The sequence below is a fragment of the Annulohypoxylon maeteangense genome (genome assembly GCF_022496945.1).
Source record: "Annulohypoxylon maeteangense strain CBS 123835 unplaced genomic scaffold GGS22scaffold_4, whole genome shotgun sequence".
Taxonomy (NCBI): domain Eukaryota; kingdom Fungi; phylum Ascomycota; class Sordariomycetes; order Xylariales; family Hypoxylaceae; genus Annulohypoxylon; species Annulohypoxylon maeteangense.
This window is the reverse complement of record NW_025953251.1, coordinates 548971-571005: the sequence shown is the minus strand read 5'-3', so window position 1 is coordinate 571005 and position 22035 is coordinate 548971. Positions and strand designations below refer to the sequence as shown.

The following is a 22035-nucleotide window of genomic DNA, read 5'->3' as shown; positions in this document are numbered from 1 at the left end:
ACGGAGCTCCTCGTAAAAACCTTCAGGATCCTTGACTGTGACGAGGATGTCTCCAGGAGCAGCGCGCTCGAAAGACTCCATGAGGGAATCCTTGTCGTCAGAAGACTGGACACTTGCAGATGACATGATGTCAACGTGAGACCTGTGTTTTGTTAGGTATGGTTGTTCGAGTCTCTAGGTCCTTCTCTAAAAGAAGATGATGTAATGGGGGTATAGTAGATGTGATAGTGAATGCAAGATCACGAGGGGTTATAGGGTAAGAGGGCAAAAATGAATACTAGCTATCAATATTCTATGTGAAAATATTGAGCTTTGGTGTTGGTAATATAATAAAGGAATGATAGGATAAAATGTTGATGGTTGAAAAATATGGTGTAGGTTGAGGAGGTAGAATAGGTGAATGTTGGATGATAGATGTGAGAAAGGGTGATGGATGAGATTAGGTGATTGTCATGTTATGAATGGGAAACTGTATCGGATTTGAGGACATATGTAATAGGAAAAATAATCTGGGCAGGAGGCAAGATGATGGATATGTCTGGAAAAAATGTTTGGAAGAAATGCGTGGGAGGTCGACGATGGATTACTCATTTGCCAGTGTATCGTGGGGGAAATAATAGATGGAAAAAAATACTTACCAAGTGAATTGAATTGACTAAATGATCTTAATACGAACAGCGATGTCAGTGATGAATGTCTTGACGGAAGATGTATGCGAAAAGAATGTGCGAAGATGAACGAGCGTGTTGAAGTGGAAAGAATAATGTGGGTTGGGTTGAGTTGAGGACGAACGTTAGAAAAAAAAAAGATGGATGGGATGGAAAGGATATGGGCATCTACCGGCAGAAAAAAGGCGGTATTGTTCAGTAAGGTCGGGACGAGTGATGTTGTGTAGTAGGGTAGGAGAATAGGAGGGTCGGTAACGAGTGGTATTTTGTGACAGTAGGATGGATGAGGTGAATGAGCACATGCGGTGGTGGTGATATTATTTGGTAAAATTGACTCGGGAAGGGAAAGGCAAGAGAGTAGTATGGATGAATGGAATTTACATATTTACTTACCCTTTTGACGGACGTTGATGTCTTGCTTGTGTAACTAGTAGTTCAAGTTGAGTCGCGCAAGATGATCAGATGAAAGGTTGAAGGTCGTTGCGTTGAGGTACGATGTAGTGAAGAGAAGGTTTGGTTTGTGAAAGAGTGAAAAGTCGAAAAGGTAAAGAAGGTGAAGAGGTAAAGAAAAGAAGGTGCGTCAAATTACTGGTGAGGTTTAAATATCATCTACAATGGACTGTGGTGATTACGGCGGCAGGGGACGTGATTTGATTTTTCATCTGATATAAGGGTATCAAAATCAAATGTACCTATGTATTCCGTGCACACTACATACTAGGTACCTAAGATCCAATGAGGTTCAACGATAGAATTTGTACGTACCTGATTCGATAATGTATTTATTCTATTTCGTCCCGTCCTAATTCCCCCTTTCCACTTGCCAGTAACACCCATTTCGGGAACATGATAGTAACACTAGCAAACATGCTACCAGCAAACCCATTGGCTGGCTTATACAGCATAAGAATAAGATCTTATTTAAGTTGGTACTTAAATTGCCCCAGTATATGCGATATTTCCATGATTATAGAAGTTCAGGTGGAAAGCCTCCCAAACCTCCTAAGCATATAGAACAGTACGAGAGTACCAGCAAGAAGACGTATTATTAATATCTGAGTAATTGTTAGTGGCCAATTCTATTTTCGAATGAATTCAATCAGATGTAGTACTTGCCTATATATGTACTTAAATACCTAAAATCCCTACGATTTATTCGACCACTCCTAAAAGACCATAAATATTATGACTAAGCTTTTATGATCAAGTGCTTCAGGCCTTTTCAACGAGAGAAAAAAGATTAAAAAAAATAATCCAGTATGTATACATAAATCTAACCGATCATTCTAGGTATGGCGGGATCCTATTAATGGGATTAAAAGGGTATATAGATGTATATAGTTGGTGGTGCTGGGTGAAGTTCACGATATGAGGTTCAGGGATTGCTAAGAGCCTCAGGTACAAGTATGGCAGGTACACCTGCGGGTACGTAGCTACTTAAATACATTAGTACCTGGGTGGATCTGTGCGGAATATATACGTACCTAGAGCACATCCATGATGTTTAAAGATCTGTTGGTCAAAGCTTTAATTTAGTGCTTTTACTATCATTAATGTATACTTTTATGCAGGGCTTAGTACCTTTGTACCTTACATGGGTGCTAATGTCGCTCAATCCGGCATAGTGTCAGATGTAAATTTACAATCACACCCGGAGTGGGGCGCGAATTAATAGAGTACAGCAGAGAAGGCAGGGTGGACCAAGGAAGGAGGCAGGTATCTGGGTACTAGGTACGGGACGCCACACGCGACGCTGGAAATTGATTGATTGACCCTGCTGTAGAGACTGTCGCGTAACACCCCGAGAAAAAGAGAAAAGACCAGAAAACCATCTCATCGTCAAAAAAAGACCTCCCGGCATTTGTCCCACCAAATCTTCCTTTCTTCCGCATCCACTCAAGTTAACCCTTTCACAACCTATCTTAGGATTTGTCGTTTGTGTCTGGTCTAGTAATTGAATTTTACCCTTTATCGTTTCTAGTTGCGCGCCCGGGTCTATTATTCACAATTCCGTCTATTCGCCCCGCTTCCAAGGCAAGTCGAGGTCAGACGCCTCGAACTTTACCACGGAACAACAAAACCCGTGTTTAGTCGTATCCGCATACCCTCCGAATTCTATTAGATTGAAACACCGTTGATATCTCAACATGGCGCGTCGCAGGGACGAGGTCCCAGAAGAGGAGGATCAGGAGATGGAGGAAGAGCTTGTAACACTTCAATTCGACGAACCTCTATCATGGCGCGCCGGAAAGCCAATCGCAACCGGCGAGCTTCTTCGACGTCTCGAGAAGCTCTCTAAGGAATTAGTTGATATGGACCAAGAAACTGTCGATAAGGACTCCCTAACTCATGTCGCGAAAGAGCTTGCCTCTCCCAACTTGCTTGCCCATAGGGAAGCTGGAGTAAAAGCATTCACTGCAGCATGTTTAGTAGACATCTTGAAGCTATGCGCCCCAGAAGCACCTTTCACACCTAAACAACTTAAGGTTAGTTTTTATTAGCATGCCGTCTCTATCCCTTCTAAGCATGTTTATCCTAACTGCCACCTCTTACTTCAATTATAGGAGATATTCTCTCTCTTTGTCAAAACCATTCTCCCTGCCCTTTGGGACCCGAGTAACGCATACAACACACAACATAAATACGTCCTTACATCTCTTGCCGAAGTCAAGAGTATTCTTCTAATCAACGAGGTTACCAACGCGGAGGAACTTTTACTTCACCTATTCTCCTCCTTCTTCGATGGCATTTCTGGCTCCTCAAAGGCAGCGTCGGGAGAGCAGGTTGCCAAAGATGTCGAATTTCATATGACGGATATCTTGGTTACTCTAGTCGAAGAGAGTCCTTCGCTACCGCCCCCCGTCCTCGATGTCATCATGGCCCAATTTCTACGAGCAGCGCCCCCAGGAGGCCGTAAAGAGAAAGCCGATGCCAATGGGAAGCAAACGACTCTTCTACCCAAGGAGGAACCAGAGGCGTATGTGATGGCGAAGACTGTGTGCAATTCATGCCCAGAGAAAATGGCTCGTTATGTTGGCCAATATTTCAGTGAGGTGATTATGGACGTTTCTGGGAACAGTGGTCATGTCAATGGACATAGGGACGATAATGATTCGGATGATGACGATGGCACTACGGGTCCATCCGACTCGGAATTCAAGGAGTTGCGGAAGGCTCATCAGCTGCTAAGGGAACTTTGGAGAGCAGCACCCACAGTGTTACCGAATGTCATACCTCAGGTCGATGCTGAGCTCTCCGCCGACAACATACAGTTGCGTTTGCTGGCAACTGAGACGTTGGGTGATATGATAGCCGGTATCGGTGCCGCAGGACCGCCTCCTTCTCCGGAACTTGACCCGGCAGCATATCCACCTCTGAAGCTGAGCGATGAAATTCCAGATCATCCAGCAATGAGCATCCTTACTACTCCTATATCACCCCTATCCTTTACTCAGACACATTCTCAAGCATTCCATAATTTTGTTGGAAGGAAGAACGATAAGTCGCCTTTAATTCGTACAGCGTGGACAACAGCTGTAGGTTACATTGTTTCAACATCCGCGGGTGGTATCGGACTCAGCAGAGAAGATGAATCAGCATTCGTCAACGGCCTACGAGATAAGTTGAATGACAACGATGAAAAGGTTAGACTGGCGGCTGTCAAGGCCATTGAAACCTTTAGCTTTCGTGATATCGTCACCAAGCTAGCCGCTGTTGGTGGGGTGAATAAAGAAGGATCCGTCTTGTTCACCCTTGCAGACCGTTGTCGAGACAAAAGGCCATCTATCCGTGTCGAGGCCATGGCTCTCCTAGGAAAACTCTGGGCCGTAGGCAGTGGCGAGTTAGCTGCAGGACAAGAGTCGGTAATTTCTGCCTTAGCGGGCATCCCTTCCCGCATATTCAACACATTTTACGCCAACGATCCAGAACTGAACGTGCTACTAGAGCGTGTCGTGTTCGAATGTCTTATCCCCCTGTCCTTCCCCCCTCCTCCTAAGGCAAAGGGTTCTAAGCCGTCTAATGGCAATTCTCAATCACAGCCGGCTGTCGATCCTGGTTATGACCAAGACAGGATCCGCGCAGAAAGAATACTACTACTCGTAAGAGATCTAGACAACAATGCCAGGAGAGCATTCAATGCATTGCAGGCACGACAGCCCCAATTCTCGAAAGTATTTGAGAATTTGGTTCGTCAATGCGACGCTTTCAACGGAGGAAACCCTGAGGGAAATGCAGATAGGATCAATCAAAACCTCAAGAAGACGATCCAATACCTATGCCAATTCCTTCCCGACGCGGTCAAGGTTGAGGCAGATCTGCATAACTTTGCCAACTGGCATGACCGTCGTTGTTATCAACTCATCAGGTTCGTGGTCTCCGCAGAGAGCGATTTCAAGACGATGCATAGAGCTGTCAAAGAGTTTGTCAAAAGGATACAGGGCTCCCCAAAGCCTCACATGTTGGAGACCTTGTTACCTCTTATATATCGTTCTGCCTACATCGTGTTGAATAAGAGTCATCTCTCGACCTATATGGACTGTTCCAAGAGCGACAAAGACGGGCTTGGAGCCGCTGCACAGGAGATTACAACTGAAATCTCCCAAAACAATCCAGATCTGTTCAAGACGCATGTCGGACAGCTTTGCAAGGATTTGGTAGATGGTGCACCAACTGCGGATAAACCTAACGAGGCTGCCATGGTCGAGACGCTCAGAGCCTGCTCTTCTTATTCAAAGAAATATCCCAAGGAGCTTCCAGATGACCGCAAATTTACACAGGCACTGATAGGCTATTCTTTACATGGAGAGCCAGCCAAGGCTGCGAAATACGCTGTCAATGTCATGATGGCTAGAAAAGACGATAAAAGTATGGTATCGGCAACGGACCTATTGCAAAGGATTCTAAAAGGTTGGAACTACGAGTCGCCTCACTTCTTAACCAAGCTCGCAGCAATCAGCCAGCTCGAACTTCTAGCGTCCAAGGTGACCGCTGATGCCAATGAAAAAATTAACGAAACCACGTTGGAAGTTGTCTTATTCAAAGTTCGCACAGATGCTAAAGAGTCGGATCCAGAGTGGGTTGCCGATTCCGAGCTCGACGAAGAAGGCCAGGTGAAGTGCTGGGCACTTAAGCTAGTAATCAATCGACTCCGAGGCATGCAGGATCTAGAAGAGGCGAAGGAACTGGCTAAACCAGTATTCAAGTTACTGAGAAATATTTTGAAGCAATCAGGCGAACTATGCAAGATAAAGGACACGCCTAAATACCACAAAGCTCGCTTACGACTGCTTGCTGGGCAGCTCTTCCTGAAGCTTTGTACCTTGAAACACTTCGAAGAAATCTTCTCACACTCTGACTACAACCAGCTTGCCTTCCTTACGCAAGACCCAACCGCCATGGTTCGTCGACTTTTTGTCGAAAAACTCCAGAAATATCTGGTACAAAACAAGCTACGGCCCAGATTTTACACGATGATCTTTTTGACAGCGTTCGAACCAGATGTCTCCTTCAAGAATCAAGTCGAGACGTGGATACGATCTAGGGCGCGCTTCTTCCGAGATGCTAAGCAAAACGTCATGGAGGCAACGATGGGCAGGCTGATCTCCCTCCTAGCGCACCACCCAGACTATAGCACAGAAGTAGACGACTTGATAGACCATGCCAGATATCTGCTTTACTATATTAGCAACGTTACTACGGAAGCTAATTTCGGTATGATATTCAAGTATGCCGAACGTGTGAAGCAGACTAGGGATGGTATAACCCCAGCAGAGAGCGAAAGACTCTATGTAGTGAGCGATTTGGCCCAGAACCTCCTACGAAGATGGCAAGAGAAGAGGAACTGGATTTTCCAGGCATACGCCGGTAAGGTTGGCTTACCTATGGGATTGTATACGGCACTCCCTAGTCATGACGTGGCACAAGAGATTGCAGCGAAGCAGTATCTTCCGGAAGGGCTTGAGTCACAGTTGGATGATCTACTGAGATCCGTGGATAAGAAGAAGGTACAGCCATAAAACCCCACCCTACTCTATAAACATTTGTAGTTTGAATTAACGTGATTGGCTTCCAGAAACGCAGGACTGCCGACGAACGAGCCGAGGGGCAACCTGCCCAGAAGAAGGTCAGAACGACAGTGCCCAAAGCTTCCACGAAAGTGAAAACACCCAAGGCTGCAAAGGCTTCGAAGAGGCCTGCTGTCAAGCCAATGAAGACTTCGTCAAGATCCAAGAAGGCTTCTTCGTCCTCCCCAGCTCAGGATTCTGCAGATCGTAGACGTAGCGGTCGTTCTAAGAAGAACTCATCCTACATCGAACGAGACTCTTCAGAAGACGACGAGGATATGCTAGAGGGCGTAGCGGAGTGGGACTATTATGATGATGATGGTAACCGTATGCGAGAGGACGATGCCGACTCCTCAGAACTATCTGAACCTGAGGATGATCCCGCACCCGCAGACGAGAAGGATGAAGTAGAAGCGGAGGCGGAGGTGGAGGCGGAAGCAGAGGCACCTGAAGAAAGAGAAAGCGAGCTAAGCGATGTTGAGGAAGATGAGGAGGAAGAGGCACCAGCCCCCCCGGCATCTCCCCCTAAGTCAAATGGACGAAAACGTCGCGCGGCCACCTCTCCCCCGAAGGCGAAGACCCTACCTTCAAGACCTGCGGTTAAGCCAAGTGCGGCTAAGGGCAAATCTTCCGCTGCTAGCAAGGCAAAGACGAAGCCACCTCCAAAAGCACGAGCTGCTAGTACACGCTCTACTAGATCTAGACGTGCAGCGTTGGAGGATCAGGACGAGGACGGAAACTCGGAGTAAAATAGCAAGCCTGTAAGTCTGTCAGGCAAGTTCAACCAATTAGCTACATAGGATGGCGGAGACAAGTGCTACGTAAGGAGTAGGTACTAGGAGAGAACGTCTGGATTGCCAACACGCAATGTAGCATTTTTTTTCCTCGACGACTTTCCTCGCCAGGAGAGCAAGAATTAAGGGTTCCATGAAAGAAAGAAAGAAAGAAAGAAAGCTGGAATATGATAATGAAATCAGGGGTTGGTTCCGGAGGGGTTAGGGTGATTGTGGTGGACGAGGCTACTTGGTTCCTTTTCAAGGCTTTCTAAATCGCGTCATGTGTTTTGTTTTTAACTACCTACCCTATACTCCTTCTTATACCCTAGTCTCGTACCTGGAGAGAATACCAAAATTTCTTCACTATCGTGCATCATTTGGTGGTTTAGATTTGTCCGTGACTTGGAATTGAAATGCTCAGGAAATGGGAGTTAATTATCGGCCCATGATGAGCTATCTCAATTAATCACTCTGACACTTCGCCTCATGTGCTAATTCTACTGTATTGGACTGTGAGAGTAAATATCCCTTACTCTCCTTATATTGGCAATTCATACCTGCTGCACCTGTCATAATTGGTAGAAAATGCTTGTTGTGTAACACAGGGGATACTTTTCCTTACTGCATTCTGCCCTAGTGAAAAGGCCATTAATATCACATTTCTACGCACTTCATATCTCAGGTACCCAATAGGTAGGTAATTAAGTCGATTCTCGCAATTATCAAACCAATCCCATTCCGCGCGTACGGCAGGTGCTACTTTGACCCAGCACGAAAAGCATCCGCAAACGAACTCTACCTGACCTCTCTTTCTAGCAGTTTATGCAACCTGATCTTTTTTCCCCTCTTTGCAAACGAACCCGTATCCAAAACTCCATCCCGAGGGCCTCGCTATCTGTTTGGCGTCATTACCATCCGTCTAGGCTGAAAAATCAAATAAAGTATATCTCGATCCGGTACCCGCCTATTTCTCGACCGCGTGAACCATTAAATGTAGTGAACAGTGCCCTGTTTATGAACGGCCACTTTTAGATATGAGGGTAGTTATTCCCTTCTGCATGACCTGGGCTTATTTTCGAGCCTTGGCCTTGTCTCGGGCTTTCCAGTTGTCCCGCACGTTCTTGCTGTGGTTTTCTAGCTCGTCGCGGGTTACCGCGTCTTGGATGCTTTCGATCACACTGTTGACGACGGATATATGGTTGCCGTCTGATTTGTCGTCCCGGAAACGGTAGAATCGCCACCGCTTTTGGTTGTCCATATATACTTCTACCACACGATCGTCGAGCGGTTCTTCTAGCCCCTTGAGGATTTCCCATTCGTCATCCTCTAGATGGAGAGGAGCGAAGAAACCGTACTTGCCGTTGCCGTAGTTGGCGTGTAATTCTACGGGAGGCGTACTATCAAAATCGATAAAGGGTTCCGTGATACCCTCGGCCCGATCCTGCTCGTCTGGCTCGACTATGGGGAACTTCAACCTCCACTTGAAATCGACCGTGTTCTCCTCCGCGTCCTTCCACTTTAGAATATGCGGGTCAGTGCCTGGCTTGTATTCGCTGTGAAGGGCTGTGAAGATGAGCCCATCGTTATCGTGTTTTAGGTTTTTGATGACATCCTCGAAGATCATGCGAATGCCGTATGCCATTTGCATAGACTTGAGGTCGAGGAAGAAAGGCTGGAACTGTCTCTCCTCGGGGAAATCATCGAGCAGCTTCTTATACGGTTTGAAGACTTGCTCTTGAAAATAACCGAGGCGCTTGCTAAGCTCGCGTGACATTAACGATTGCCCATCCATGGCGAGACAGTCGAATACAAGATATCGAGGCTCCATGCGGCCATCACTATGGGCGTCCATAACCAACTCTCCATCTAATATAGTGCCTTTGTGGAAGGCTTGTAGGTTTCCCGGGAGAGGGAAGTGTAGTGAACCCTCGTCGATGTACCAGTAATCGTTTTTCCGATCGATGAAGTAGTGACATTCATTGTTACCTTCGTCGGCAGCTAGGTAGAGGAGATAGCGAATACCGTCCGACTTTTCGCAAACGTAGTAACTAGAGCAGGCTTATGTTAGTCCTAGGTCAAAGAAGCCAGGTGTACATCGAGTAGCAACAAAACTCCTTGGGACTTACTCATCTCTAAGGAGCTCATCAAGGTGCTTCCTCGTAAAACTAACGGGTTGCGCGCCTGGGAATGCGGTTGAATTTCGATGAAGAATGGAGGCAACTTCTTGTCGCAATACCATAGCCACCTCAGGAGGAGGCCGCCTACCTGGTTCATCGATGGATTGAATTGGCAACGTCATGTTGGGCAACAATAGATACAATGCTTTGTTAGAAGGTGGGACAAAAAAAGGTACTGCGCAAAGTGCAAATGATGGACGAGGCTGGTATTGGTTTGTTTAGAATGGGAATGAGATGCGACACGAGAAAAGTGTAGTTTAAAGAATTAACTGAAAGCACTTGGACAGAGGTGGTACAAGGAAGAGAGGTGATGCGCAATCGGTTGGAAGGTGCATAGGAACTTCATCGCATTAAAATGTCGTCTTCATCGGAAGTTGCTGTCGAAAACACACCCATCGCAAACCAGACTGAGGTATGCGCAACCTACGGCTTGTTCACAAGTTGTCTAGGACACGGTGGGAAAGCACGAGGCTACTAAAATCTAATGTCAGTCGCGCGCCTTCATAAACCTTATCGGCTGTTATCAGACGCTACCTGGGTAGTCCCTGCAGGAGCTTTTGATATGACTCCACTTTAACTTGCATAAAATCCACTTTACTGAATGTTGCCATCCATAATCAGTTTAGCCTATGCTTCAATTAGAGTGTCTAGGCTTAACTAGGAAAGGATAAAACAGCCTCTATTCGAGCTGCCGAACTGTACCAGGTACTTCTCCAGTCATGATAATACCTAGTATTTCATTTGTTGGTAATGGATATGAAGCTTTCTTCTGCGGCAAGTGAAGCATCTATCTGTAAAATATGAAGATTTGGTGATAACTAACTACATGGAAACCTTCTCCATACTATGTAGGTCGAGTATCGGAGAACTCGACAGATAAAGCATATTATATGGTGTTCGCAGCTGATATTGATACATACTCCACGCTTCCGTTCAAGCACGTTTTAACGGCTCCCCGTAACCGGCAAAAGACCAGCCGAGAAGCATATCTAGAAGTCCCTTAGACCAACGAAATATCATAACGCAGAACTCCGCACCATGTCTTATAGATACTTTGTATTCCGAAAATCTACTACCCCTTGTTCCTATTGAGGATGCTTATGGTCGGCTTGCTTCAATCTGCTCAGCCGACCTTGTTGCTGTTTTCTGACGCTATTCGAAGCTCGACTTTTTCTTTGTGCACCTTGTTCTTAAGATGTACTTCAAAGTTTGAGGCCGATATATCTGGGCCTGGCGTGTATAACTTGCCGGGGCAGTCGAGGCAGCGGATCCGGGGGAGGAAGTAAAACCGCACCTGTGGGGGAATCACTTCACCTGGTTGCGGGAGGGGAACCGGCATACCCGTGTTGCTGTCTACCGCGCTGTATCGCATAACACCTTCGAATCGGTCTTTCGAGTAGGCTGGTTCCTGTTTGAATTTATCCAACGCCTGGACGAGCCATGCGGGAGGTGGGGGCTATTTAGGTAGTGAGTATGAGTGCTGGTTCGCTAAAGGGTTAAGACCATCCTGCGAAGCCGTCGATCCAGACTATAGATCGTAGCGGCTTGAGGTGAATCTGAAGATCGAAGAGTTAGGGTGTTGGGGTGGGTGAGGAAAATGTCTTACGGGAACTGGGGGAGGAGCCCCGGCCATAGGAGCAGGAGCATCAACACGGCCGATCTGTCCTGGGGGTACACCGCTAGGAGGGGCGACGGTTACCGGAATTGCTGATGTCGAGATATTCGGAGTGGAAGGAGGAGGCATGCTATTCGACGCAGAAGCACTATGGGCACGAGCTGGGGGCTGAGATGGAGTTTGTGATCTGCCCGGTGTACCTTGTTTCAACTTAGGATCACGTAGTAATATTTTTCGTAGCCTGTCTTTATTTGATACCCTGAGAGTAACGTGGAGGTGCTGAGGTTCTTCGGTATCTTCCCTGGTTAGTTCACGCCCAAATCTCCTAGATGTCCGCGTTTCATGGTGGTGTATCGTGGCTTCGGGTGTTTCGGATCGGCCAATATTCGCCATTCGCTGTTGCGCTGCAGTCGCGGCGCCCCTCATACCTCTAGTTCTCGCCGTGCCAGCAAGTTGTGAGGCTGCAGGAGAGTCGGGGCCTGAATCGTCGCTTTCGTCTGATTCGGAAATCTCGCCGTCACGTGCGCCTGGTCCTCTCCTCCGGCCTGTGGCCCCCGGTGCACCAGCGACTCTTTTATAAAGTCTACTTTCCTCTACGCTAGTTGCTGCGCCGGGCAAGGTAGATGATACGACAAGCGTGCGGATTGTTCTCTGTCTCTCCTTTAGATCAGGCAGCGAGGGCCCGCCCCGTCTATTGATGGATCTCTTCTGTCTTCTTTGTTCTCTAGAGAATACCATCTCGTTTCTTTCTAAGTCTGCTTCGCTAAGCTCGTACAGGTACGGAGCATATTCCTTGGCTTGCTGTTGCGGCCTGAATACAGAAGGCAGAGGCGAGGGAAGGAAAGCCGAGACTAAGTCCGGATCCTCAATAGGTCTGCCGTCGAATGGGTGTCCAACGCTGTACAAACTCCGCGTAAAGAGTTGGGTTTGCTCTCGGATACAATGCGCAATAGCAGTAGTAAATTCCCCGGAGAGCGCGAGGTCCTTGGCCATGCTCGCAGCAAATTCTTCGGGCGAATTGAGAGGGTTGTTGATCTCCCATTCGAATTGATCTACCAAAGTATGTTGCCCAATGGTAATGTTCAACTTAACCAATATCCGCATCTCGTCATTCTTCCAAGCTGAATATGGCAGCTCGGGGTCTAAGGCATCTTCATCGGAGAATACGAAGGGGTAAAAGTCGTTGAACTGCTCGTGCATCTGTTGGATGACTTGGTCAAAGACCGGCTGTGCGGCAGGCGCCTTGAGTCCCATATCTTCGACCAAATGCGCGGCGAAGAGCTCGGCGCCTACAATCCTCTCATGGAGGTTCCACGTAAAGGTGTCGCGCAGTTTGATCTTGTCCCAGTCCACATCTAATCTAACAGGTATCAATTCCTCGTGTTGTTCGGCCTGTTGCTTCATGTCCTTTCTCTTCCATTTTAACGGTGGCGCTTGTCGTTTGCCGGGTCGGAGTCTGTTAGCTGGATATATCAATTGCGACGGTTGCCCCGTCTCAGTTCTTCCATTTCCATAGCCACTGTAGCCTTCGCCAAAAAGCCTACTCGGCGTGAACCAGGCTCTGTAGTCGTTACGCAAATATTTGTAGTCGTTGATCATCTTGAACTGGTACTTGTTATGCTCGTTTTGACGATCTTTATCACTAATCATCGCAGCGGAGTGTATATGATCTCGGACAATTGCTTGTCCTATCAAGATTTGTTTGAATGCATCTTTGTCGCGGGCTGACAGGGCGCCATTGTTTGAGTCGTCCGGCGCATCTGGCTTATGATTGGGGGTCGATGTTGATGAACGATCTGGTTTTGAGGTTGAAGAAACACCGGCGGCGCTGCTCGTCGAAGCGGGTTCTGCATCTTGTTGAGTGGCCATCACTAAATTGAAACCTCACATGGAGTGAGATATCCCGCAAAGCTTTGACAATGATAAGAGAAGACTTCTCAGTCCACCGAACCTTCACCCGTGCACTCCGTTTTCCCGTCTTCCGTGTGATTTTGAACCTCGTGTTGTACCTAAGACCTAAAATCGTAGATCGAATTGATAATCGTCGCCAGAGTATGAGTCGTTTAAGGAATGATTTCGGGCACGGATTAATAAATCAATGGCTGCGCGCGGTGGTAATAGTGTTGTTGTGGTGTGGTCGCGATGGATTCATTTGATGGGCGCTCAACTTTCAACTTTTTAGGAGCAGGAAGGTTTCGATCGTGGCTGATGAAGAGAAATCGCAAATGGGAGAAGGCTGGACACGCGACGGACCGCGATCAAATGAGTTAAAGGAACATTGATTTTTGCGTGCGATCCAGGCAAAACTAGAAGTACCTTGCTAGATTTGTTAGACTCTAGGCTTGCGTCCGTGCGTCAGGTTGCGTTTGCAACGAAAATGATGGTTTAATAAATATTTCCTCAATTCATTATTTTATGCATGATATGCAAATATGCAACTATCAAATACTCGCACAGTCAGGATTCCGTTTTCACCTTCCGTAGCAACAACGCAACGTACAGCGGTCGCCGGTCGGTCACTAACACACGGACCAAGCGGACCTGCAGCCCTGAACTGAATTTTAAAGTAAAGAACGTCACCAGTAATCTGCAATCTGCCAGCCGATGCTTGCCCCTCTCCCGTTCGCACAAAGCCCCGCAGCTTAGACGAAAATACGAAAATACCTTAACCTACCTCTCAGTTAGACCTCATTTACTCCCACTTTCTTACTTCACTTCATTACTACCTACCTAGGTATACATTAGACACCAACCTAATTCATTTTTAACGCCTTTAAGCCAGCGCGATATACCAGGTAGTCAATATGTCTGACGAAAAGGAGATTGGTTCGTCTATCAATTTCTATCCATTTTTTTGAGCAAAGCTTCCTGTGAACTACCCCGCTATTGGTTCTGTCCATTCCTCGACCGAGGGTCCTCGAGGTCCCGTCATCGACCTCACGAGACTCGAGAAACCCAAAAAGTAGCTAACGTGTGTGTATCCATTAGACTACTCGCTGGCGAATCCAGACACCCTCACCAAGTATAGGGTTGCCGCTACCATCTCCGAGAAGGTCCTCGCCGCAGTTTCTAAGCTATGCGTTGCCGGAGAGAAGATCGTCTCAATTTGCCAACAGGGAGACAAGCTCATCGAAGATGAAGTCTCCAAGGTTTACCGCACTACCAAGCTTAAGGGTAAGCAGGAAATTCAGTACTACCTTCTACACCTTCGAATGTTTGCTTATGTTGGACATGTACAGGTTTTTCTCACCCCACAACTGTTTCGCCCTCTTCGTACGTGACACCCTACACGCCCTTGTCATCCGACAACGCGGAAGCGAACATCGAGCTTCAGGCTGGTGAAGCTGTCAAAATCCAACTCGGTGCTCAGATAGATGGGTTTGGTTCCATTGTTTGTGACACGATCATTGTTCAACCTAAGGACCAAGCAGAGGATGCCATTACTGGTCGCACCGCCGACTTGCTACTCGCAACGTACTACGCCAACGAGCTTCTTATCAGACTCATGATCCCTCCTGGACTACTAGCGAGCGGGAGCGATGAGGAGAAAGCGAAGGCTGCCGCAGCCAAGCCCCCAACCCAGTCCAAGATTACCTCCCTTCTAGATAAGGTTGCCAAAAGCTACGAGTGCAATGTGGTAGAGAGCACAACCTCGTGGCTTTTTGACCGCAATGAGATTGAAGGCAAGAAGAAGATCGTTCTCGCCCCCGCAGAATCCACCAAGGGAGAGGGCTCGCCCGAGATTGGCGAAGTATGGGGTGTAGAGATGGGTATAAGTCTGGGTTCTGGCAAATGCAAGCAAATCGACCAGCGAGCCACTTTACTCCGCCGAACGAATAACACGTACATCTTGAAGTCGCAAACGGCACGTAAAACCCTTTCAACTATCCAAACCAAATTTGGCCATTTCCCCTTTAGCTTGAGACAGCTTGAAGAGGAGGGCGGCGACACCAAATACAAAGTCGGCGTGCTTGAAGGTACCCGTCAGGGCGTGATTCGACAATATGATCTAGTCGGCGACAAAGACGGCTCTCCCGTAGCGAGGCTATTAACTACACTCGGTATGTATCCAGTAACCCTCTTTAGCCCTTTCAGCCCTTCTCGTTACCCCCTGAAGCTAATGTAAAACAGCTATTACGAAGAACGGCATTTCGAAACTCGGAGCCCCACCTGCGTTGGATTTAAGCAAGGTCCAGTCAGACAAGAAGATTACTGATGAGGAAGTACTGAAAATATTAGAACAACCTCTTAGCAAAAATAAGGGAAAGAGCAAGAACAAGAAGAAGAAGAAGCCCGCCAAGAAGGCTGCCGGAGGAGATGCTGAAGGCGAGGACGAGAGCGACGAGGAGTAGGGTCATCAAATACTCTTGCCACTCCAATTCATTCAACGACACGCATTCTGCAAGTCTGCACTCACTGCCTTGGTCACGGCTACCGCAGCATAGGGTCGACGAATGGCGTGGGCTCTAGATTTCCACGTTCATCGACAGATATGGCTTTGCGTGTCTCTAAGGTCCAGCATTTTGACGGATGGTTCTTCTTCAATTTTACACGAGAGCTAGGTGCTGAAAAACGCACAATGGACCTCATGAATTGAGGGGAAATGGATTACTACAGTCTCGGCTTCTATGTGCTATTAGTTCCCATAGAAGGAAAAAAAATAAAAGAAAGAAAAAAAGGTTGAACCGAGATGAAGCAAGATGAACACAGTTATAAAATCCCGTATGCGGAAGCAAACAATTCCACAGTGAACAAGTACAGTGTTGAAGCTTTATACATTGATGCCACGCTGACTTCCCATGTGTAGTTGATGGATGTATTTATCTACCAACGCGTGGATGTCTACCTAGTGACATATGTTGATAAGTGTTATCGAGATTGCCTACCAGGTAGATAAGTGAGCACTGCCATTATTTCCATCAGCACTCACAGTCAGATTTATAATGGTGATGACGATGATGATGATGGTTTGGTGGCGGAATAGGTAAGGCAGGTAAGGCAAGTAAGGATGCAAAGTTGTGGGTTCGGGATTAAGAGACATATTGGTGCTCTCGCCTAGATACGTTAGATACGTTAGAGTGATGTGTGTGAGTCAGGATCCCAGGCTCCTACGTGGCGTGATGATCTTTGAGGCCGCAAATGGTAAAATGGACAACGGTAGAACGGGAAAGAGGGTAGATGCAGTAGGGAAGGTGGAAAGTGGGGAGGAGCCGGCCGAGTGTAGAAACGGAATACCCAAGGCTTCTTATATGAAAGGACATGTGATGAGTTGATGATTGATGATTGATGATTGAATCAGGTGGATGACTTTTTTTATTGTTACTATTGTTCCCCTTAAGCGCGGTTGACACGACACATAACCAATTCAGGGGGGGGATGTACACATTTCAGGGGAAGCCAGGCAAAAACTTGTTAAGATAAAAATGATTGGTAAAATAGACGTAATTGAAACTTTAAAAATGCATCATTCTTTCGAGAGTAATTGAGAAATTATTTTATACACAGTAAAAAGAGAGCAGAGAGTAGGAGCAAGGGGAAAAAAAGAGGTAATAAGCGTAGAGCCTGGACCTTTTTTTCGTTAGGGGGGGAAGGTACATTTTTCAGTAGCGTGTGTCTTGCCCCTGGTCATGGCGGAAGGCCGTCACCTCCGAATTTTTGGCGCAACTGGAATCTCACAATCCATAGACCCATACCACCCTTAATACCCTCCCTTCGCCCTACCGCGTAGGACAAACACCATCGGCGGAAAAAAGCGCGACGATATAGCCTCGCCGATTGATTACAGCACAAAGAAAAGTAGGTAGAAAATTGTCGAACTCGGAAGAACAAATGCTAATTTTTCTAACTAGCTGTACAATTGATTTGATACGGTGTCGCGCAGTGCTGAGTAAAAAATACGAAGGCAAAAGGGGTGCCGGGACCCCCCTCCCCTAATTTTTTTTTAAAAAAATTCAAACGCAGGAGAGAAGTGTCAAGCACTCTTGCCTTCTTTGCGTTCCGCACCGTACTCGACGAAGCCATGTCAACCAATAAATCCGCCCGATCGCGCTTCTCCAGTCCACTGCACCCGAACTCTCCCTCCAGCAACAATAGGGGAATGACGATGGAAGGGCAAAGATCATTTATGCAGAGATGGCTCGAACCCCCGATTCAGAACAAAGCGAGTTTTCAAGAGGCAGGATTGATAAGAGGCGGTGTTGTCGAGAATATGGCTCCTCTTGGTACTCTACCAAAGTCGGCCATGCACAAGAAATCCCCGGTGAATGGTGATGGATTACCGGCTCCTCCTCCGACCAGGACGCGTATTGTGCTGAAGAAGCCTTACGTGACTACGACACCGATGCCGCGTGAGAGCGTGCCTCGTATAAGAGAAGAGTCTGTAGATGAGGTCGAGAACGAGGTGGATGCGGCGCCATTGTCGCCTTTGTCACAACCTGTGGCACCTCCTGCGATGATGGATGATGGTGAAGACGAAGAATACGTGCCCAAGAAATCAAAGACACGCACATCTTCTGCTCATGTCACGCCTATCACTGTACCTAGCAGCACACGGCGACATTCAGCTAGGCGTCGAAGTGCGCGTCCAAGCCCAACTCCAGTTGTCGTCACGGTCCCTGCAATTTCCACGCCTGCCCAATCTTCACCTGTCCAGGCACCAGCCCCATCACCAAAGCCTCCTACATTTCGCGCGCCGGCTTCTACACTTGGTCGCGTGCCAGATAAAGAATTGGCGGATAAAGTTGTTGAGACCGCAGTTGATGAGGCACTTCGCCATTACCGCTACCCCACTGCATGGGCACTTCGTCTACTTTACGATGAAAATTCATCTGACCCCCATTTTGTTTCTATGATTGAGGACATCTTTCATCAACGCGCAGATGTAGAAACCATCAAGGAATTTAACAGGCTCGTGTCCGACAAGAAAAAGGGAGGAAAAAAGGACAACAAAGGTTGCTATTATTTTGAGCCGCCTTCGACTGGCAGCCGCTTCACTCCTCAGAAGCCCAAACCTGCACCTTACAGTGACCTAGTCAAAATGGATTTCAGTCATTTCCCAGATGAAACACTTAAGGGACATGTCAACAAGAAGGTCAAACTCGATCAGGATGCTATTATTGATGCTGCTACAATGACTCCTTCTAAGGTAAATGGCAACGGTACCGGAAATGGAAATGAGAATGAAAATGGAGTCAGCAGCCATAAAGGTCTCACAAACAGATCACCTCATAAGTCACCTAACAAGTCACCATCTAAGGGAAGAAAGACGCGTTCGGGATCAGTTAGCAGCTCTTCATCTCTATCTTCGGTCCCCGATGATGTTCCCGATGACTTCGAGGGTTTCATGGATCTAGTGGATGACGACCTGAGTGTCGCGCGTCCCATAGCTGCCGCAGCCGAAGCGAATAATGCGCAAATCCCGGCAGACTCAATCCAGCCAATCAGCGACCAGCAGAAGAAACCCGCCGCGAAAAAGAAGAATGGTGCATCTCCCAAGCACACTCCCTCCCAAAGTACCCGTCAACATCCTTCATCCCGTGATTCAAGTATGCCCGCTGTTGTTATCACCAACGGCACCTCTCATCTTCAGCACACACCTAAGCGTCAACAAACACCCGCTTTCAAGTTTACCAGCAAATTTGGTGACGCCGACCTTTCGGAGCCACTTGTTCAGAAAAAGCTGAACAACAAATTTGAGACTAGAAGTGCTACGGAGGATATCGTCGAGGAGAGTTTCATTCGAGAACCTCTTCTGGACGACAGTCTACCCTTCGAGCTGGCTGTGCCACCGCCACCTACCACCGAGCAATATCGCTCATCTCGGACGCCAGCTCTGAGTTCACGAGCTGCGAGAGCGGCCAAGCGCAACCATGATGAAATGGACGACTCCATCTCTCCGACTACCCAGTCATTCAGAGCCGCCGATCTGGAGGCATCTTCTGCACGCAACTCACGTGCTGCGACGCCGGCGTCCAATTTACGATCGAACAAGAAGCCTCGAGCAGGTTTACGCGTGAAGAATTCGTGAGTTTCTACCCTCTATCAATTTCCCCATCATCTATCTATCGTTTGTCGTGCTGCGTTGCGGCTATTTTCCCTCATAGCGTGGTCCGACCGAAACGCTGTGCTGTCACAAAGCAAGGCCCAGCCAAGTGGCGATGTGGCACCACATGATCTCACGTTGGGCCAAAACCAACCTCAGCACGGACATTCTCACTCTTGCCAGCTTGATATGTATACACGATTACTGCAAGGGAATATTCACTAACGAAAGCGCGCTCCCCATGACAGGCCGATGAAAAAGAAGGGTACTTCTGCGGGTATTCCTCGTAGTGCTGTTGATCGACCAAGCCCTATAGGCTTCGGACCTCCTCATCATCAGGTAAGCAGAACAAAAAAAAAGTCCATTCAATTATCCCCATCCCCTTACTAGAAATTCGCATTCCTCATCTGCGACGTATGTCGCGATGTGTTCTTGTGCGGAATTTTCCCCCACCATGAGCCGAGGGAGGCTTAGTTAGCCCTAATGCCTCAAAGGCGGGATTCAGGCGGCGGCGATTAGATCCTTCTTGTTCCCGCTTGGACCGAAACTCTACTACGTCCGCTATCTGCCATCCATTTTCTATGTTCATGCTGACGACATCCACTAGGACGATAACGACGACTCCTGCTACACGTGCGGGGGTAATGGTGAGCTGGTTTGCTGTGACGGATGCAATTATTCTTTCCACTTTCTATGCATCGACCCTCCTATGGACGAGGGTCATATGCCCGATGAGTGGTATTGTAATGAGTGCAAGCACTCATATACTCCGCCCTTCAGTGGCGAATATCAGGGCCCGTTCCGTTCTCTCTTCAGTCTTCTCGATAGAAAGAACACAAGAGCTTTCCGTCTTCCCGAGGATGTTCGAGAGCTTTTCGAGGATGTGCGAACAGGACCCGAAGGCGAATACGAAGAGGCTGTGCCTCCTAAGCCTAAGTAAGTATATATGGCCGCAATCTCTTCTATTCCTGTCTTACTAACACGCGCTATCTTTAGGACGACCAAGAAGGGTGTTGAGGAACCCTTCGATTTTTTCAAGGTCAAGAATGCGGATGGCCGCCCGGTGTTATGCTTCCGCTGCAACAAGGCAACCTCGGACAACCGACCCATAATCCCCTGCTCGGTACCGGTATGCGGACTCAACTGGCATCTTGAATGCCTAGATCCACCTCTAGCCGTTCCGCCGGTTCCTCGAACCTGGCGATGCCCTTGCCATGCTGAGGAGATGCTGGCTGAGCTTCCGGAAAGACTAGCCCCCGCACATCGGCACCGCAGGATCAAGAACGCTCCGATTATCGAGCACAGTTACAGCAGAGGAATGGCTAATGATGGCTACATCGAAATCGAGAACGACGATGATAGCGAGGACGATGCGCACGCTTGGCGAAAATACAAGGGCTTCGGCCAAACACATCGACTGTCTGCCAAAGGCGTCAAGTTGGACTTCATTTCTCGGTAAGATAGCCTCGTCAAATACGTAAGCTTCCGGTATATTAACCATTCAATAGTGTACAAGCAACGCGCAAGCGCAAATCCGCCCCGATCAGCCCGGTTAGCCCTACTCCTGCGGTCCAACCCAGAGTTCGGTCTCTGGAAGAGCAGCAAGCTGCCTTAAATCTCGCTCAGCTAGCGAGAAGTGATGGCATCAATTTACTACAACGAGCCATGATTGTACGTCAAACCACAGTTTTCGCGTGCATGTTTTGCGACTAACAGTATAAACAGTCTCAAGCTAGCCCGGATATCGTCTCTTTGATGGCAAGCGGGGATGCTAAGCGCATTGCCTCGGGCAGCCTAACTTCAGTTGATACTGTTTCCCTCCAAGCGATGCTCGCACAAGCCGAATCCTTACAGCAGGGTATTCGTCAGCTCCTAGGCAGCAGAAACATAACAAACGACGCAACGCTTAAAGCGACAAAAAAGGAGGCTTCTCTATCATTCAATAGCCCCATGAGCTATGACCCGATTGCATACAAAGATGGCAAGCAACGTACTGTTGCCAAAGGTGTCGCCACCAACCCTGACGTCGAGGGTAACAAGCTCACCAAGAACGAGTCTGCGATGCAGATCGACTAAGAAACCCTCATCCCTCCGATGCAAGCTTAGCGCATGTACCGCTGCCCTTGCCAATGTCTCCTACTTTATTCAGTCTCGGTTATGGTGGAGCTTGGTCCGTTCTAGATGCAGATCCACGGTTTCAAATTCTACAAGACGAGCACCGTGGAAATTACACTGTCACATCGACAGGTCTAACTACTATTAATTTTTCCTATTCCATTTGCGACATTACTACGAGTCGCCACCGCCTTTTTTCGATCCCGAAACTCCAGGACCGCCAATTTCCTTAATAAGCACCGGAGATTTGCCAATAGGCAAGAGGCGTTCGTCGACAACTTGAAGTTGTTGACATGTTCACGTCACCAATAAACTTGGTCAACTAAGGCGATTCCTTATTAGGCATGATCACAGGTCACAGTGCATCACGCTTATTCAGCCCTTTTCCAAGTATAGGAATGAAAAGGTTCCTGTATCTCGGTCTACCGCATTAATACTCTTAACAGAGAGAAGCATACGCGCATGCTGTGAGTTGAGATCAGGATCGGGCGATAATACTAGGACAGACAGGTCACGGTCTTTCAGACCGCAGGATTCACTTTTTAACCCCAATTCCATTCTCCATGTTCATATTTGCA

The 22035-nt window shown here is 47.7% G+C and overlaps 5 protein-coding genes across 5 annotated transcripts; 3 read left to right on the top strand and 2 right to left on the bottom strand.

Annotated features, from left to right (window-relative positions):
* Positions 1-2480: 2480 nt before the first annotated feature.
* GGS22DRAFT_156473 (armadillo-type protein) lies at positions 2481-7944 on the top strand. Its single transcript, XM_047960376.1, has 4 exons — positions 2481-3154; positions 3233-6673; positions 6742-7491; positions 7814-7944. The coding sequence occupies exons 1-3, from the start codon at positions 2816-2818 to the stop codon at positions 7480-7482; spliced, it is 4521 nt and encodes a 1506-aa protein (XP_047821056.1). The 5' UTR covers positions 2481-2815; the 3' UTR covers positions 7483-7491; positions 7814-7944.
* Positions 7945-8153: 209 nt separating this feature from the next.
* Positions 8154-10147, bottom strand: GGS22DRAFT_156471 (mRNA capping enzyme, alpha subunit). Its single transcript, XM_047960375.1, has 2 exons — positions 9636-10147; positions 8154-9557 (listed from the first exon to the last, which is right to left on the bottom strand). Exons 1-2 carry the CDS (start codon positions 9806-9808, stop codon positions 8579-8581), a joined length of 1152 nt encoding a protein of 383 aa, XP_047821055.1. The 5' UTR covers positions 9809-10147; the 3' UTR covers positions 8154-8578.
* Positions 10148-10415: 268 nt separating this feature from the next.
* GGS22DRAFT_156470 (SNF5-domain-containing protein) lies at positions 10416-13538 on the bottom strand. Its single transcript, XM_047960374.1, has 2 exons — positions 11293-13538; positions 10416-11142 (listed from the first exon to the last, which is right to left on the bottom strand). The coding sequence occupies exons 1-2, from the start codon at positions 13168-13170 to the stop codon at positions 10810-10812; spliced, it is 2211 nt and encodes a 736-aa protein (XP_047821054.1). The 5' UTR covers positions 13171-13538; the 3' UTR covers positions 10416-10809.
* Positions 13539-13844: 306 nt separating this feature from the next.
* GGS22DRAFT_156467 (Creatinase/aminopeptidase) lies at positions 13845-16095 on the top strand. Its single transcript, XM_047960373.1, has 4 exons — positions 13845-14127; positions 14290-14475; positions 14541-15362; positions 15433-16095. The coding sequence occupies exons 1-4, from the start codon at positions 14106-14108 to the stop codon at positions 15651-15653; spliced, it is 1251 nt and encodes a 416-aa protein (XP_047821053.1). The 5' UTR covers positions 13845-14105; the 3' UTR covers positions 15654-16095.
* A 911-nt stretch (positions 16096-17006) lies between these two features.
* On the top strand, positions 17007-21719 carry GGS22DRAFT_106297 (uncharacterized protein). Its single transcript, XM_047957813.1, has 7 exons — positions 17007-17097; positions 17151-19323; positions 19591-19681; positions 19950-20278; positions 20339-20797; positions 20851-21013; positions 21068-21719. Exons 2-7 carry the CDS (start codon positions 17321-17323, stop codon positions 21416-21418), a joined length of 3396 nt encoding a protein of 1131 aa, XP_047821052.1. The 5' UTR covers positions 17007-17097; positions 17151-17320; the 3' UTR covers positions 21419-21719.
* The last annotated feature ends 316 nt before the right edge of the window (positions 21720-22035 follow it).